The sequence below is a fragment of the Typopeltis vanoorti genome, chromosome 14 (genome assembly GCF_054136105.1).
Source record: "Typopeltis vanoorti isolate ZY-2024b chromosome 14, IOZ_Tvanoo_1.0, whole genome shotgun sequence".
Classification (NCBI taxonomy): Eukaryota; Metazoa; Arthropoda; class Arachnida; order Uropygi; family Thelyphonidae; genus Typopeltis; species Typopeltis vanoorti.
The window spans coordinates 45,819,349-45,839,055 of record NC_143562.1 but is presented as its reverse complement, the minus strand read 5'-3'; the positions used below and the strand labels follow the sequence as shown (position 1 = coordinate 45,839,055).

Here is a 19,707-nt window from a genome sequence, read left to right as displayed (position 1 = left end):
ACGGGGCAACTCATAGTAAAGGTGGAGCAAGCTCCGATCACTGTTCTTGGTATTTACCCATAATGTGAAACCCAGCTCCTAGGAGCTGTGTTACTGTTCTACATTATGAGAGAAAGTCACTACCCAGACTGGTTTCAACCTTTATTGAGGTCTCATCAGCAAGTAGGTAGACCTAGATAATACCAAGTCTGTAGCGAATAGAACTTGCATACCCTACTATAAGAATTGCGAAGAAGGTGTCCTAATAAATTACTAATTATATGAAGAGCCAAAGGCTTCAATTCAGCATGAAACACTTTGAGTTTCTTATTCGGCTATGAAACAATATGGGATGTAATATCCCTTAACTTAAATAATTTCACGTCACCGATGATGAGTTCTCACTGATGAGACCTCAATAAAGGTTGAAACCGGTCTGGGTAGTGACCTTCTCTCATAATGTAGAACAGTAACACAGCTCTTAGGAGCTGAGTTTCACATTATGGGTAAATACTAAGAACAGTGATTGGAGCTTGCTCCACCCTTACTATGAGTTGCCCAGTGTTGCACTATCCAGGTATTTGTTTACGCTTGGACTCGCCGAACTTTATATAGTTTCTGTATTCGGCATGAAACTCTTTGAGTTTCTTATTTGGCTATGAAACAATATAGGATGTAATATCCCTTAACTTTTAATATAGTTTCAAGTATAATTTAAACATGAAAGATCTCTCCCAAATAAACTACCTGACCTTTCAAAAAAGATGCAGAAATATTCAAATTTTTTGAGTGTTGTGATGATTAAAGAAGACTAACTGCATCAGTTGCAAACCTTTCCTTGCACTTCTTTGGGAAAGAATCTTCTACTAGTTATTGAGAAATTGGACTCTTTGTGCTTTAATTTCTAGTGCTCTCTTGCTGACATAATTAACACTGATCTGTGGGACACTATTGGCACATACCAACCATTCATTCATTCTAACTTTTCTCTCATATAAAAAAAACACTTAAAGAAAAAAATTTCATATGTGTACAATATGAAGTCTAAAAAAAACTTTACCCAATGAAAATTACTCATTAATCTATCAGCTTATCCGTTAACATGTTTGAAGATACTATCTTAAAAAATGGCTTTGGTTTTGCAATTACTCCTTGTTATGTTCCAAAGATTCATTTTATGCAGCATACAAAAAGCTGTTCATCATTATTATTATTATTATTGCACAGACATCTCCGTGAAGTTCTAAGACTTGTCGTGGGAGAACCAAACTATCAGCAATATCTATTGCACCTCTCTTTGAAACCATTAACAGATAAAGCACTAACATCTGACTCAGGCAACTCATTCCATTTATTCACCACTCCTCAAGTGAAAAATCTAGTGTTCACACCCTTGCTAACCACACTCTTACCAAACTTCCAGGGATGACTTCTTGTTCTGCCTCTTTTATCCAAGTACTGAAACATTTCCATTGAAATGTTGATTTTTGAAAGTGGACATGAATTTTGGATGGAATGAGGAATGATTGCCTTCATGGCAGTGGACGATTTTTGTGACTCACTCAGTGCAGGTGTCTAGGTCAGAACAGCAGAAGTAATAGTCATGCCATTGAAAAGAATACCAGTAGTTCCAAAGGTCATCCCATTTGCAACCTTTATAGTGCCAAAGGACAAGGTTGGGTGTGGTCAGAGGAGGGGGGGGGCATTCCGTGAGACTGAAAACTTCCACAACATGATTGTGGTCTAAGTTGCTGAGAGGAGAGGTAACCTCTACAGTGTGTCTGGAAGGAGAACTAGTTAAAAAAAAAAAAAAAAAAAAAAAAAGATCAAGCGGATTGGGAAAGTGAGAGGATTATGTGGAATTTGGATCGGTAAATATACAATCTGTGTGGGATTATTGCTTATAGTGAAAACTTCCATATTACTTTCAGTTGGAGTTGCAGACATTCAGGTCGCCTAGGGAGATTACTTCACTGTTTTGATAGCTGGATTGAAAATGTTTGAGCTTCATGGAGATGAAGGTGAAGAGGTCTGAGTGGTTTTTCAGAGTTTGGAAACAGGTAAATGCAGCACATGAATGTTACTAAGTGGGGCAAGGAAACATTTAGCCAGATGAGATCAAAAACAGGAGTTGTAAATTTGGCTTTCTCTAGCAGACAGTATCAGAATGCATAAAGGCACAGGTGCCACCCTTATGGCAAAATGAATCATGAAGGGTATGATATGAGCATTGAAGATGAACTGTGGTTGATGTAGCTGCAATTTGGGTTTCTCTAAAGAGGAGGAGGTCTCGTTTGGATGTCTGTAAGTGATCAATGTCATTTATGTTAGAATTTATGTTGTGGATGTGGAGATGATTTTTTTTTTTTTTTTTGGTAGGGATATCAATATATTTGGAATAATGTTTGGTTTGATTTGTTTGAATGAATCGGTTGTTGAGGGAAATTATTTTAATTGCTGCCATCATTGTTTATCTGTTTCATATTTGGTTTATTGTTAGATGAAAGAGTGAGGACATGCATTGGAAGGAGATAAACACATAAACATAACACCCATACACAGCGACCCATCTCCTTGCTGTTCTGTGGCCTCAAAAATGCCTCTCGCATACTACTCCTTGGATTCCCTCACCAGGCACATTGGCAGAAGTATGTGGCAGTTGAGTGGGAAGCCTTCTGACTCATTACTGACCAGTCCACACCATATACTATCTGGTGGCCAGCCTGCATTACCACCATTTTAACTTATGTACCCTCGAAATGGAGGAGGGTCTGGATCTCTAAGTATGTTAGGTATGTCATTGAAGAGTATGACAATGCATGGAGAAGAGAGGGAAGAATGGAAAGTATGGTAGTAAAAGTTTTCAAGGCAAGCAGCTGCTAGGTTGTACACAGGACTTAACTTGTTGGTAGCACTTCCATATGCTTCCTGACTAGCTTGTGAATAATTGTACTGCTACTTACTCTGTAAGGTTGTAGGGCTGTGGCACTGTTGATGCCGCCAGGCTTGAATTATAGTCTGGGCACTTCATCTGTAAGGTTTTTTTTTAGGTCCATTGCCACTACATGCTCGTGCTATATAGCTTTTTCCCTTAATCCATTACCACAAAAGTTTCTAACAAATTATAGTATCCCTGCAGTTAAATTAAAATCTCCCACTAAAAAACCAACAGAAAAATTTCAGATATCAACAAAAAATTGTAAAAAATCAATGAGAATATACAAAAAAAATTTTTTCATGGGACCTCAATACTATTGTTACTGATGTTCACCACCACCACTTGCAGACATCTAAACTAATGACATGGGATATCCAGGTCTGATATCCCATTTCAAAGGTCATCAGACCTGGAAGCTCTATATGATCTGCTTTGCTTCAAGGTTTCTAAGCCTTACTTTGTTGACCATACTTGCCTTTTGATTATTTATCTCTGAAAGTTGATCACATATAGTTCTAATTACCAAATAGTGAAGTAATCTTCATTAAAAGCCTTAGCTCCGTTGGTGTAGACGAAGCCCTTTGGTCAAAAAGACCTGGTTTGGATTCCCATTCATGATGTGAGGAACATTTATCTGGTCTCTTTCGACTGAAAATGTATTAGCTGGTCTCATATGGAGGTGGAGGTTTTTTCCCCCTGGAAACTCAGGTTTTTCATCCCTCAGAACAGGCAAACTGGCCCTGTGAACACACTTTTCTACAGACAAAAACACCTTTCTCCCCCAATGTCAGGCTCTGCGACAAGTCAGTTGGGATCACGTGTGCACAGTCACATCATGTAAAAGGCCAATCCCAAATAGATGGGATAAGCCATAAGAGGAAGAAGAAGAGTGAAGTAATCTTCCTTGGAGATTTCCCTTCTCTAACTTCGCAGACCAACTGGAAGAGAAGCTGAATCATTTGCTGTCAGTAATGATCTAACAAAAATTGTTCACAAACATACCAACATACCAGATAATCCTCGTCATCCATCTCCCACCCACAGTATGAGCCTCTGTAGTTAGTTCATTCAGGTGATGCTGTTTGGTTAGAAAGACCTGGTTTTGAATTTGATGTGAAGAACCTTTATCAGGTCTTTTACCGTACATTGGTGAAACAGAATGTACAATCCCTATACGTAAGAAAGAACACATGAGACACATTAAATATAACCATTTTGGTGAAGCAGGCCTCTCAGATCACGTGCTCAACACCTTACACCAAATCCACTGGAAAAGCACCCGCTCTTTACACCATACAAAAACCTGGTATGAAAGGAAATTTAAGGAAGCCTGCGAAATTCTGATAAACCACCCAAATATCAACAACGATGGCAGCATGAACATTCCAAGAATCTGGATGGCACACATTCAGCCTACCTAATACATAATATCCAGCATAAGTCAGGACTCCAGCCAACTTCTAGCTAGTATTAGAAACCATTCCATACCAACTGGTTGGAATGTACATGTATAATCATATTATAAATATGTGTGTGTGTATATTATAAAAATTATATTATAAATGTGTGTGTGTGTATTATAAACATTGGGCACAACAACAAGTGTGTGTGTGTGTGTGTGTGTGTGTGTGTGTGTGTGTGTGTGTGTGTGTGTGTGTGTGTGTGTGTGTGTGTGCGCGCACACACACACACACACACACAGACTTGTTGTTGTGCCCAATGTAATTCTACAACCAACAGATTAATAGTAGGATCCTTTCTTTTAGGCTTGCACACTGTGATCCGAGTACATTTTTGAAAATTATGGAGACAACTACCGTGTTTGAGTAAAACTTTAGTTTAATATAACTAAACTCTACATTTGACGTTTCGACCTTTATATCAAGGTCCTCTTCTGGAGCATATGCACTATATACAGAGAACAAGCTACACTACAATCTATCTTGGTTTGTTAAAGTTACTGACCAACCGTTACAACAATTATTGGCCTGACCTCTAGTGAAAAATAAAATAAAATAAAATAAATAAATAAAATAGAATATACATTAACACGCTAGAGTCCTATTATTAATATTATCTGTTGGTTGTAGAATTACACTGGGCACAACAACAAGTCTATGTATGTATGTATGTATATATACACACACACACACACACACACATACATACATATATTTACAATATGATTATACATGTGCATTCTAATCAGATGGTATGGAATAATTTCTAATATTAGCTAGAAGTTGGCTAGAGTCCTGACTTATACTGGATATTATGTATTAGATAGGCTGAATGTGTGACATTCAGATTTTTGGAATGTTCATGTCACCATTGTTGTTATTTGGGTAGTTCATCAGAATTTTGCAGGCTTCCTTAAATTTCCTTTTGTTCCAGGTTTTTGTATGGTGGTAAGAGCGGGTGCTTTTCCAGTCGATTTGGTGTAAGGTGTTAAGTGTGTGATTTGAGAGGCCTACTTCAACAAAATGGTTATATTTAATGTGTCTTATGTGTTCTTTCTTACTTATAGGGATTGTACGTTCTGTTCTACCAATGTACGGTAAGTTACAGGTGCAGCGGATGCAATAGACTCCAGGATGTGCCAAGGGGAGGAGAGGATCCTTAAAGAAGTTGGATATGGTTTTTAAGTTTTGTAGGTGGCTTAAAGGTGGCATTGAGGTTATAAAGGTGTAGGATTCTGTTTTATTTTTTCTGATAACCCTTTCATGTATGGGATGGCTATGGTTTTACTGTAATCTAGATTCTTTTTTGTTGATGTTTTATGGAGTATTTTATTGATAGTATTTTTGTTATAGCCATTATTTATGAATGTATCGCTGATGATTTTTAGTTCTTGCTTCAGGACTTGCTGGTTAGAGCAAATCGTTATGGCCCTGTTTTTAAGGGTGTTAATGACTCCATATTTTTGTGATGGGTGGTGGTATGAATTAACATGTATGTATTGACCCGTGTGTGTTGGTTTTCGGTAGACTGTGAAGGATAGACTGCCTGAGGGGAGACATGTAATTAATGTGTCTGGGAATGGTAGCAAGTTCTGATTTTCAATTTCGATGGTAAATTGTATGTGTTCATGTTGTTTGTTCAGGTGGCTAAGGAATGTGTTTATCATTTGTCACCCATGCGGCCAAATTGCGAACCCATCATCAACGTATCTAAGCATTATTGTGGGTTTTAGAGTGGCGGAATCAAGAACCCTTTGCTCAAAAGTTTCCATGTAAAAGTTAACCATTGTGGGGGATAGTGGGGGAGCCGATGGCTCTACCTTTTTTTTGCAGGTAAAATTTGTTTTGCCACACGAAGTAACTGGACTGTAGTACGTGGGCAAAGAAGGCCGTAATGTCGTGCGGTAATTTGTTCTGTAGTAAGAGAATGGTGTCATTGATGGGAATATTTATGAAAAGGGCAGAAATGTCAAAACTGACTAATAAGTCATCTTTGTTGAGTGTTATGTTCTTAATTTTGTTTATAAAATGTTGTGTGTTCTTTATGTAGGAGGGAGAATGACCTACCAACTCCTTGAGTGTCGATGCTAATTTCTTGGCTAAGTGGTAACTAGAGCTATTTATTCCTTCCACAGTAGGTCGGAGCGGCACATTTTGATTGTGTATTTTCGGGACACCATATATTTTGGAGGGGCAAGCATAGTGGGGTATGAATTTTTTAACCATGTCTGGTTTTATTTTGTTATCGGCTACTAGTTGATTCGTCATATAGTTGTCTCTAGAATTTTCAAAAATGTATTAATTATAGGACTCTAGCATTGATCTGTATTCTATCTTTTTTTTTTTTTTTTTTCCACTAGAGGTCAGGCCAACAATTGTTGTAATGGTTGGTCAGTAACTTGAATAAACCAGATCGATTGTAGTGTACCTTGTTTTCTGTATGTAGTGCATAGGCTCTAACAGATGACTTTGATATAATGGTTGAAACGTCGAATGTAGAGTTTAGTTATATTAAACTAAAGTTTTACTCAAACATGGAAGTTGTCTCCATAATTTTCAAAAATGTACTCGGATCACCGTGCAAGCCTAAAAGAAAGGACCCTTCTAGGTCTATATTTCATCTCTGAAATCTGCTCAAATTTGATTCTTTAAAAAAACATACATATTGTTTTTTTTCGATGTGATACTCATATATTTTAAACTATATGGTGATCACTTCCTATTTTATTTCTTTTAGGGTTACACGGTGATCAGCACTCATATTTGTAGATTTAGGGACTCAAAAACACACATGTTGAACAGATTATTTTATTAATTACAAATAAAATAAAACTTGACGTTTTGACCTCTATATCGAGGTCATCATCGGAAGAATACAACTGTATGCAGAACCAAGCTACATGCTCATGCTTTCTATACCAGTAAACTAAATCTACGTAGTTAATAAATCTTTTTTCTAGCCTGACCTCTAGCGGTAGAAAAGAAAAGCAAAAATAAATAAATAAAGAAATAAAATTATAAAAAAAAAAAAATATATATATATATATATATATTATAAATAGATAAATGCAACTACAATAAACTGTTAGAGTCCTCATGTATTAATATTCTGGATGGTTACAAAATGATTTCTTTCAGTTGCTATTGAATGTTCTAAACACTTCACCAAGTCACCAGGTTGTCTTCTTGTAGTGAGAATTTTTCTAATGCTAGTTTAGGATGTTATACAGGTTGTAGATGGGTCCTCCACATTCTTGAAATGGTGAGGCCATCATTTTTGTTGAGATTTGGGTTGTGTTTGAGCATTTCACAAGACTCTTTAAATTTTCTCTCAAACCAGGTTTTGGTGCGGTGTAGGGACTTGGTATTTTTCCAGTCAATTCTATGGTATGTTTGGAGTGCATGGTCAGAAAGGCCTGTTTTACCGAAGTGGAGGTATTTAATGTGTCGTTTGTGTTCGTCTTGTCTGATTGGGATAGTTCGCCCTATGTATGGTATGTTACATGTGCAGTGTATTTTGTATACCCCTGGGTTTCCTCCGATGATGACCTCAATATAGAGGTCGAAACGTCAAGTTTTATTTTATTTGTAATTAATAAAATAATCTGTTCAACACGTGTGTTTTTGAGTCCCTAAATCTACAAATATGAGTGCTGATTACTGTGTAACCCTAAAAGAAAGAAAGAATCATAATCCATGGAGATGTGACCCACAAGCAGTGCAGCCTCTACTGTAAGCTGAAGATACGTGTTTCTTTATTAACGAATCAACTAGTCTTTTTGAAACGATGTAGAGACAGCAACATAATTCCAAACTGCATTAAACTAAAGAAGAAGTTTAAATCAGCCAAAGCGCTCCGTATTTATGCCCGGTTAGAAAAAAGCCTTGTTACGAGAACAAATCCACGAGGCACGTAAAAATCTACCATCCACCCAAACCAAAGTTCGGCAACTTAAATTTGAATTATCTGACTACGTTATTCCAGAAATTTGGGAGATTATAGATAGGATCACTGACGACTCAGCCAAGCACTTACTACTGAAAAATAAAGAAAAACTAATAATGAAATTTCAAGCCCTACAACAACAGAAAAGCACAAGATCATCAAGACGCCATTACGAAAGGAACAGCCAATCACGAACCGACGTCATAAGGAGCAACCAATCGCCCGCAAACAACGTTAGGAGCCACCAACCACCATCTGATCAATGCTCAGTTATCAACCTATCAAACCACATTCTCACTGAAGGTGAACTCTCGCTGCTAAAGAAAGGTTTGAACTACGCCATTGCTCCGAGGTCAGTAAACAAGCTTGATATCGTGTATCATATCGAGAGAGGTTTACGATCCCTCCCCACCATTCTGGCTGATAAAATACGAATGGAAACATCGTGTATACTAAATTCTAACAAAAAACTAAACACCAACATAAACAAAACCGAAAATCTAGCCCTTAAATCCTTAAAAAAATAACCAGGATATTATAATAACGAAAGCCGATAAAGGCAATTCCACCGTCCTGTTAGACCGTACGACACACATCGAAAAAATGAACCAGTTAATATCGGACCATAACATCTACCAAAAGGTTAACTACAATCCCACAAAATGTAACAAAAAGAAAACAACTGAATTAATCAAATCCGTCCACACATGGCCAGAAGAAACGACAAAAAAATTAATACCTCAGTATGCCCGTGCACCCAGAATTTATGGCCTGCCAAAAATACACAAATCTGGCACACCACTTCGCCCGATCGTTGAAGGAATTGACAGCCCAAATTATCACTTAGCAAAAAAAATTAGCTGCCACACTCAAGGAATTGGTAGGTCAATCCCCTTCCTACATAAAAAATACTTTCTTACATAAAAAACACAATATTTCATCAGTAAAATCAAAAACATTACACTCACCGGCCAAGATTTATTAGTCAGCTTTGACATAACTTCCCTTTTCACCAATGTCCCAATCAATGACACGATCTTGCTCCTACAGAACAGATTTCCACATGACATCACGGCCCACGTACTCCGCTCCGGATATTTCGTATGGCAAAACAATTTTTACCTTCAAAAAGAAGGTACAGCCATGGGCTCACCACTTTCTCCCCCAATAGCTAACTTTTATATGGAAGACTTTGAGCAACGTGCTCTAGAGACAGCATGTCTAAAGCCCAAAATTTGGCTCAGATACGTCGACGATATTTTTGCCATTTGATCCCACGGCCGCGAAGCTCTAAATACATTCCTTAGCCACCTAAACAAACAACACAAACGTATCCAATTCACCATTGAAATGGAAAAAAACGACTCTCTTCCTTTCCTAGACACACTTGTCACACGTCTTCCCTCTGGCTGTCTCTCCTTCTCAGTTTACCGCAAACCTACACACACAGGCCAATACATACACAAAAATTCTTACCACCACCCAACACAAAAATTAGGTGTCATAAGCACGCTTAAACACAGAGCCCTAACTATTTGTTCGAATGAACAGGCTCTAAACCAAGAATACAAAATCATCAACCAAACATTTATCAAAAATGGATACAATAAAAAAACTATTCACAAGATCCTCCATAAAGATACCAGTAAGAACAAAAAAGATTTCAAGAATGCTATTGCCATTCCTTATGTTAGAGGCATTTCTGAAAAAATAGACAGAACACTTCGCAAATACAACATTAAAACCACCTTTAAACCCCCAAATAAGCTAAGACACCTACTCAGTTCCTCTAAAGATCCTCTTCCACACCTAGCACACCCAGGGGTATACAAAATACACTGCACATGTAACATACCATACATAGGGGAAACAGGGCGAACTATCCCAATCAGACAAGACGAACACAAACGACACATTAAATACCTCCACTTTGGTAAAACAGGCGTTTCTGACCATGCACTCCAAACATACCATAGAATTGACTGGAAAAATACCAAGTCCCTACACCGCACCAAAACCTGGTTTGAGAGAAAATTTAAAGAGTCTTGTGAAATGCTCAAACACAACCCAAATCTCAACAAAAATGATGGCCTCACCATTTCAAGAATGTGGAGGACCCATCTACAACCTGTATAACATCCTAAACTAGCATTAGAAAAATTCCCACTACAAGAAGACAACCTGGTGACTTGGTGAAGTGTTTAGAACATTCAATAGCAACTGAAAGAAATCATTTTGTAACCATCCAGAATATTAATACATGAGGACTCTAACAGTTTATTGTAGTTGCATTTATCTATTTATAATATATATATATATATATATATATATATATATATATATATATATTTTTTATAATTTTATTTCTTTATTTATTTATTTTTGCTTTTCTTTTCTATCACTAGAGGTCAGGCCAGAAAAAAGATTTATTAACTACGTAGATTTAGTTTACTGGTATAGAAAGCATGAGCATGTAGCTTAGTTCTGTATACAGTTGTATTCTTCCGATGATGACCTCGATATAGAGGTCGAAACGTCAAGTTTTATTTTATTTGTAATTAATAAAATAATCTGTTCAACACGTGTGTTTTTGAGAAATAACAAATCAATAAGATTTAGCTCATATCTCATTTATTGTGTACTTAAGTCTAATAGGTCCCTTTGCATTTTGCAAAATAAACCTAATAAGATAAAGAAAAACCAGAAATTTAGCAAGTTTAACAAAAGGGAACAATAAAAACCAACCAACCAATTCAAGCTTGAAATTAGCTTTCAAGAGTGTAAAACTGACTAAATGAAAATGAAGAGTGTGATGAAATGGCTCAAATGCATTCAAGACAATATTATCACAGTCTGGAAAAAGGTGACCAATTAAAATTACATAAGCAATTTAAGACCATTTAAAAGCAGGAGTTTTTTCTAGAAGAATTTTACTAGTTGCACTGTTTTGATTTTAGGTCCATTGCATCATTTCATATGAATACGATAACCAAATAATACAGCTAAGTTTTATGTGTTTTTCTGTAGATTGTGTGTGTGTGTGTGTGTGTGATTACAATTTTGTTTCTTTCATTGTGCTGCTGAAAATGATGATGATTATCGTCATCATTTTGATTCTGATTGTTTTGAAATATGGCCAAAACATGTAAGGTTATGAAGCCATTATGTTATATCTGTTAAATGTGTGTGTTTATTCTAATTGCCAGTTTGCTTGTTTTGCAGGATGAAAAAATCAGAGTTTTAAGAAGGTAATGCCCTGCTACCTTCATATGAAACTGACTAACTCACTTTTCCTTGAAAAGTCCTTATATAAGTTCTTCACATTCCTAATCGAGATTCGAACCTTGATCTTTCTAACCAAAGGGTATTTTTGTTATTGACTGAGTTACAAGGCACTTCATTTTCTGGTGTACACTCTCATTCACAGTCACTGTACCAGATATTATGACATTGTAATACAATGAGAAAGAGGTGCAAGTAAGGTCATGAAAGTTAGAATTGTCAAAGCAGTAGTATTTCCTGTAGTGATGTATGGATGCAAAAGCTGGATTATTAAGAAACACAGAAAGCGAATTGATTCATTTGAATTATGGGTGGGGGGGTGACCAATAAGAAGGTTTTAGAGAATATAAAGACAGAATGCTTCTTAGAGCTTCTGATTGCTAAACGGAAGTTGATGTACTTTGGTCATATTATGCAAGCTGATGAATCATTGAAAAAAGGCAGTTATGTTGGGGAAGATTGAGGGAAATGAGAAGGGGAAGATCACAAAAGAGTTGGATTGGCAACATAAAAGAACCTACCAATTTGCAGTTACAATTACTGAAAGAAAGGACAAGAGACAGAGTAGGATGGAGAGAGCCTTTGTTCACAGGATCACCAGGAGTCAAAAATGACTGGATGGCACATAACAACAACAAATACAATTCATGACTAGTTTCCATAAGCAGCTTTTTTTTTTCCCCAATTTATTCTTATTTTTTAGGTCTCTGATTTGATCCTCTAACATTTCAGTCTTGCAAAGCACTCCTAACTGCATTATTCCACCTATATCTTAGGCCTTCTATGGGTCTTGTTTTTCCTTTGGATCTGGGCTTTTTCTTTTGCCATCTTGGCATCAAATGTCTGTTTGACAGCCTTTCTTCTCCCATTCTCTTTAAGCAAACTTTACATTATTAGTATTCTTGAATGCTAATAATGCATTTCCTTTTTCTGATATGTTTGTTTTTACTGATTGTGTCAGTGATGCCATCTGCTCCGCTCCCTTCTGATTTTCCCCTAAAGTTCTTGTATGTGTGATCTCCAGTTTTGATCAGCTGTTTTATTTCTGACATAGCTGTCTGTGTGTTAAAATGGGTGCTTTGAACACTGTTTTCAAGACAGCTTCTGTGGTTGTTTATCCTATTAAATCAATTCAATATAACCATATTATCAAAGTGGAACAAATCAACATTTATAAAAGGCATGAAATTCACAGAATAATGTTATAATGGACATTATGCAGCACAGATCAACAATGAAGCATGTGTATGTAATATTTCAGCTACTATCATTCACTTTCAGATATATCACTATCAGCATTTTTAACAGCAATTCTATTAATTGGTTTATTTTTCAAGGTTTATTTATTCTCATTTTATATGTTTTCAATCTGTTAAAAAACTGCATATTCTTGAGGGAGTATGCCATGATGTATAGGAAACTAGTGAAGTTATTTAATAGGATGAACACTATCTTGTATACTGCTAACACGATCTTTTGACTGATTTCATCGGTGGCAGCATATAATTAGAGAAGACCTAACCCTAATAGGATATGTTACTGTATGAATTAATGTAGGTTCTACGGTCGATTTTCTTGAGTTTATGTGATGAACAACCCAAGTTTCTGGGGGAAAAAACCCGCTTGCCTGTGCCAGAGATCGACTAACTCAGGAACCGGTTGAAGATAGGCTACAGTTTGACATCCATCTGAAATTGCAAGTCATTCTGTCAAGTAGTTTGTTTTATACAGCTGTCTGAAGCAAAAGTGTTGTCCGTATCCCTTGAAATGGATAAAATTGAGTATGGTGCAGTTATAAAATTCTTTGTAAAAGAAGGTTTAATGCCAAAAGAAATTCATTTGAAGTTCATAAAAGTTTATGGGCATTCTTCTCCTTTGTTCTTGACAATTAAGAAATGGGCTGCCAAGTTTAAACATGGCCATATCAACCTTGAAGATGATCCACGTGAAGGACTTCCAAAAAGTGTAACAACACCAAAAATCATTGATCAAGTGCAAGATATGGTATTGGATGACCAGCGAGTCAAAGTGCATGAAATTGCTGAGATTATAGGCATTTCAAAAGAACGTGTAGGGTATATTTTGCATGAAGAATTGCAAATAAAAAAGCTTTGCACATGATGGGTGCCTCGCTTGCTCACAGCAGATCAAAAACACACTCGCATAAAAATCTCTGAACAGTGCTTTGAGTGCTTTAACAAGAATAAAACTGATTTTATGCATCAATTTATTACTATGGATTCACCATTACACACCAGAATCCAAACAGCAGCCAAAACAGTGGACAGAAGCCGGCTGTTCATCGCGAAAGAAGACAAAGTCAGTTCCATCAGCAGGAAAGCTCATGGCATTATTGTTTTAGGATGCTAAAGGCATTTTGTTTATTAATTATCTTGAAAAGGGTAAAGCAATAACCGGAGAATATTATTCCGATCTAGGCAGAAAAATTCGTGAGGAAAAGACCCGGTTTGCAGAAGAAAAAAATCATTTTTCATCAGGATATTCCCCACAAAAGGGTTTTGGCAGTGGGAAAATTAAGGGATCTGCACTATGAATTGTTGGAACATCCACCCTGTTCCCCAGATTTGGCTCCCTCTGACTTCTATCTCTTCCCAAAACTAAAACTCTTCCTCACTGGTCAGCGTTTTTCTTCAAATCAAGAGGTGATTGCAGCTGTAGAGGGGTATTTTGCAGACCTTACTGAGAACCACTACAGGGACGGGATAATGGAGCTAGAGCATCACTGGAATAAACGTATTAGTCTTTAGGGAGATTATGTTGAAAAATAAAAATAATTTTGAAATTATAAATTCGTTTTTTCATTGTTAGGCCGAGAACTTTTCAGATTACCCTCGTACATTAATATTTGTATTATGAGTGCACTATGGTTTGTATTATCTGGGAATTCTGCTCTAGAAACAAAATATGGATGTACTTCAAGCTGCTTTCTGCATCCAAGAAGTAGGGGGGGGAGGTCTCACACTGGATGATGAAATTCATCCATCACTAAAATCATCAGAATCATCTATGGCACAGCAGAATTTGAACCCACAGCCTATTAGGAGAGTGGAGATGGTATCCACTCAGCTGTGAGTGTCGTTAATATATATCTTCATGTTTAACATAGTTCTGATATTAATGATGATAGGTGGTCCTCATTTTCAGATTTCGTACCGTTTGTTGCTGGTTTTTATGCTTAAACTTTTGTGTCTAAAATGTTATTAACTATTTTTAATTAATTTTTTTAATTCTTTCACTGTAATTATTTGTTTCTTAACTCATAACTTAAAGCATCATAGTTTAATATCCTACACTTCAAAATCTCTATAAAAATTTTAATATCACAAAGTATTTAATTAAGCATTCACTTACTCCTTTTGTTAAGTAATAAGAGCAAGAATATACTAATCTTGTACTAATTAATATTTTAATTTTAAAACTTCATATGATTTCCAGTTTCCTTTCAGTGCTTTTACCCATAGTATTATTGACAGTCATATTTTATGCAGTTTTCAGAATCCAGTTGCAAACATTAAACATCACTAAAAGGAAACCCATAGTATTATTATTCTACCCATAGTATTATTGACAATCATATTTTATGCAGTTAGTTTTCAGAACCCAGTTGCAAACATTAAACATCACTAACCTTTTGTCTTGGTCATTGCAACCTCCTTTCACATCCACTGCCACAGCAGCACGGTTCTTTGACATGGCTAAAATGCTGTTAGATTCAGTTAAAAAATAAATGACTCTTCATCTGATGTTTCAAGCTAGTAAATGCAGTTTACTATAGGGAATTTGAATTTCTCATTGTTTACAATATTGAGCTGAAAGTGTTGCTATGGCTTCTTTTAACTCAGTATTGCAAACAGTAATAAATTATTATTAAGCCAAATATATTGTAAAATAATGCTGTTGCTGTAGGCTTTATTCATGAATAGTGTTTGTAGTACTTCATTTCATTATGATATTTGCTGTAGTATTTATCTACTGTAGAGGTTGAGAATTATTATCCATGGTTTTTGTAGACAACATTGAGTAAAATTTTGTAGATTTAACATTGAAATGTGGAAAGGCAGCTGGAGTAGGTGATATTCGACCAGAAATGCTTTTGTTCCTCCATGCTTAAGCATTTCTGGTTGAATATCATCTACTCCAGCTGCTTGTGAGAATTACAGAAGCTGAATGTGAGAATTACAAAGGAATTTCTCTACTAAGTGTTCCAAATAAGATTTATGCAAGCATACTTGAAAAGAGGTTGAGAAAGATTGTGGAAAAGAAACTTGGAGAAGAACAAGCTGGGTTCAGGCTAAATTGTTTGTCAAGATCAGATTTTCACTTTAAGACAAATAGTTGAGAAATCATTAAGAATATGACAAGTATCTGTACTTAAGTTTTGTAGATCTGGAAAAGACATAAGACAGGGTGCCCAAAGAAAAGCTTTTCAAAACATTTCAATGTTAGCAGTTAGAATGGAAGGAAATACATGATGGTTTGATGTAAAATCAGGGGTAAGACAAAGATGCATATTATTTCCACTCTTATTCATCTTGTATGTGGATCACATTATGAAAGAAAGTGGCATTAGGCTTGATATTAGAATTGGACATGTCAAATGTAGCTCTTTGTTTTATGCAGAAGATGTACTCCTCTGGGATTCTCTAACTAAATTAATAACGGTAATAAATTTGGCATGAAAATCAGCAATACAAAGACCAAAACTATGAAAATAGGCAAGAGGAGCAGAGAAAACTTCAGCTGCGTTCTAAATGGAGATCCTACAGAACAAGTAAAATAGTTTTCAGTGAAGATTAAATCCGGAAAGAGATAACAGAATAAGTAAAGCTGGTATGGTGGGTAGCCAGCTGAATAAATTAATATGGAATAAGAGAGAAATTAGCCAAAATACCAAACTAGCAGTGTACAAGAAAGTGTTCAAACCAGTTTTAAGTTATGGATCTGTGAGTTAGGTTAGAAATAAAGCACTTGAACAAAGACTGGAGACCACAGATATGAGGATTCTGAGAAAAATTAGGGGAGTGAACTGATGGCTTCAGTGGCAGAATCATATTAAAAATGAAGATATTAGAAAGGAACTTCACATTATTAGCATTCAACAATGTGTCAGCAGAGCTAATTTAAGGTGTATGGCCATTTAAATGGAATGGATGAGGAAAGATTAGCAAAATCAATCTGCCTAGACCTTGGAAAGGTCTAGGCAGATTGATTCAGTCAGTTCAATCTGTCCCTTAGAAGCACAAAATGTTAGATATGACAATTTTGGAGTTTTCACAAGTAATTTTCACTGATTTTGAGGAAAATTGTTGATAGGAGATTAATAATATTGTAAACCTAATCGTGTAGTGCTGTCATATAACCTGAACACCCATTGGGGGTACATATCAAGAAATTGATAATGATGATGATTTTCTTTGATAATCTAAAAGTACACTTTCAATTACAGATGATATGGAACCTGTTTTTTTATGGCATTGATAATGGGTTGTCAATATTAGAATTTATTACATTCAGTTTGTTTAACACGTTCGCTGCCAACTACGAGTATACTCGTAGTTGGTAAACCAGCCACACAAACCAGCTACGAGTATACTTGTATGACGCTTACCGCCGGCAACAAGATTACTGTACTGACCTTGAAGAAGTGAAATTGCTTGGCTTGTGGAGCTAGCATCAAAACTGTATTCTCATAGATGGTATATGCTCTGCGCAAGCCAACTACGAGTATACTCGTATGATGCTTACCGCTGGCAAGGAGATTACTGTACTGACCTTGAAGAAGTGAAATTGCTCGGCGTACGGGAACAGACTATGCTGCCGAAGTAGCGTGGCAGTGAACGTGTTAATAGATTAATTAATTTTTTTAAAAATTAAAAATTAATTTGTTTAATTTTTTTTAATATAGCATTTTTATACTGTCAGCTATATTTTTGGCCGACGGTATAAACAGTGCTGCTCTTTGAAACATATTGAGTACTCTGAAAGAAGATATTTTTCTCTTCTTCTTCCTAACATGGATTTTAGGCCAGGTAGACTGTTCCAGTTTCATGCCATCTCTTCCGATTCTTCTTTTTCCACTTACTTTATATCTGTATAATATTTTTGATAGTTTGCTGTTCATTTGATTTAAACATTCTATCCATTTTTGTTTATACTGTCTTATGTAATACTTAATTGGTTTTATATTCAGGAATTGTAAGATTTCTTCATTTGTTTTATGCTCCCTCTCGGTAACTTGGTATATCCAGTTGTTTTTCTGAGAAATTTCATTTCTGCTGTTTGGATTTGTTTTTCATCTTTCCTTTTTATGATCCATGTTTCACTCCCGTATAGTCAAATTAGTTTTGACAAGACATTGTATGGAAGAAGATATTAATTTAATATATTTAAGTAGCATATATGTCATTCTGAATGATTTTTATATTATATAGAACTAGACAAATACTTTATTCATTTCTTTAATTAGAGAATAAACTTATTAAGGAGCTCATTAGAAAAAAAGGCTTAGTTTATTGATTAATGCTAAAGATACCCATTTAGAATTAAAAAAATAATTTTTTTTTCATACTGGATTTTTATTATTTCAGTTCATGATCTACAACCATTCTCTACAAACCAGGTAACAAATGCTTTATTTTAAATATTAAAAAAAAGTTTTGAAATGTTTTACACATTAAAAGTATAATAAGAGCATTAATATGAATATTAAATATATTTTCACAACATTAATTGCTTTAATTTATATGCTTCATTTATACATTTTAAGTTAATGCAGTTATTTTACAAAGTATAACAGCTGCACTAATATTGTTATACATGAAGGATTTTCACTTCAGAACAACATAATGAATGTACTAAGCAAACTTTGAAATATGGGTAATGGATGTCAAGATAATATGTGCTGTAGTGTAAAGCACTGATATCCAAACCAGCCTGTTTCTTGCTTCTATATAGCTCATAAAGTAGGACTTTTTTCCTGCAAATTAATTTTCATGATGCATAACCTCAAATAGAGTTAAGTTTATACTTTTACATAAATGTAGTGAAATAAATTAGGAAAGTAGAATGGTTATTGATAAGAAACTAATATAGTATCTTTTAAATCCTTTGAGGAAGCATATCAGGAAGGATGATTGAAATGATGATAATGCAATAAAGTTTTTTTTTAATAAAAAAAACTTTATTGTTTTCTCATTTAATAACTTTTCAAATAATTTATTTTGGGTTTTAAACTGGCTCCATACTCAAGAGATCACAAAATCTATAAATGTTAAGAATAAAAAAAGAAGAATCTGATCATGCTTTTCTTGAACAGATAGAATTCATAGACCTTGGGCAACATTCCTTCCACATGGAGCAACTGTTGTTGGAGAGGCCTCTCAGTGATGATACTGGCCGTTTTCATTTTTCATTTTATGTTTTCTTCCTATATTCGTTTCTCCATTTTCCTGAGTCTTTTGTACTGTCCTATTTTCCAGACCACCATCCCCAGGATACAATGTTCTGCTACCATTTTACCATGGACTCATGGACATTCAGAAAGAGGATGAAAGAATCTTGATAGTTTCATACTACTTCTCTTGCCTACAAAGGTCAGCTGTGTTGCAGTAAGTCTCCTTCCCCGTTGTCAGGAACAGGACCTATGGTTTGATCTGTTGCTGATAGGCACCCAATGTAACCCTTCCATTCTACTTCCATGTGCAGATATCTTGTCATATAGTGGGCATCCATGTGTGGCTTTGTGTTGGATTCAGAGCTGTGTGGCTAAATTCTCTCTCTTTATTTGAAAATGAGTCTTTCGTTATCAAGTGCGCATCAACAGATAACAAGAACATGAAACAGAAAGCATCAGTATCACCTTCAAATATACTCTCTTTTCTCATTATATGTGCAGCAGGTTCACCTGCTGCACATATCATCCTTTTTTAAACAAGAAGTGTTGACAAGTTCCCTGAAATCTGTGAAAAAAACTCTTCACAAGACCTTCTCATTGAGACATCCTCACAGAAAGAATATGGGAACATCTGCAATCAACATCATCTAGGGAAGACCAAACACAGTAAATCCCCAGCAAACTTTGA

General features: G+C 35.6%; 1 protein-coding gene across 2 annotated transcripts in view; it reads left to right on the top strand.

The window, feature by feature from the left end:
* The window catches only part of LOC150099419 (endoplasmic reticulum-Golgi intermediate compartment protein 3-like), a 179,384-nt gene that overhangs the window by 70,972 nt on the left and 88,705 nt on the right, over positions 1 to 19,707 (top strand). For both annotated transcript variants that reach the window (XM_090403787.1, XM_090403786.1), the window contains exon 8: positions 18,214 to 18,245. In XM_090403787.1, coding sequence (XP_090259913.1) covers positions 18,214 to 18,245 — 32 coding nt within the window. The remainder of the gene's footprint in view (positions 1 to 18,213; positions 18,246 to 19,707) is intronic.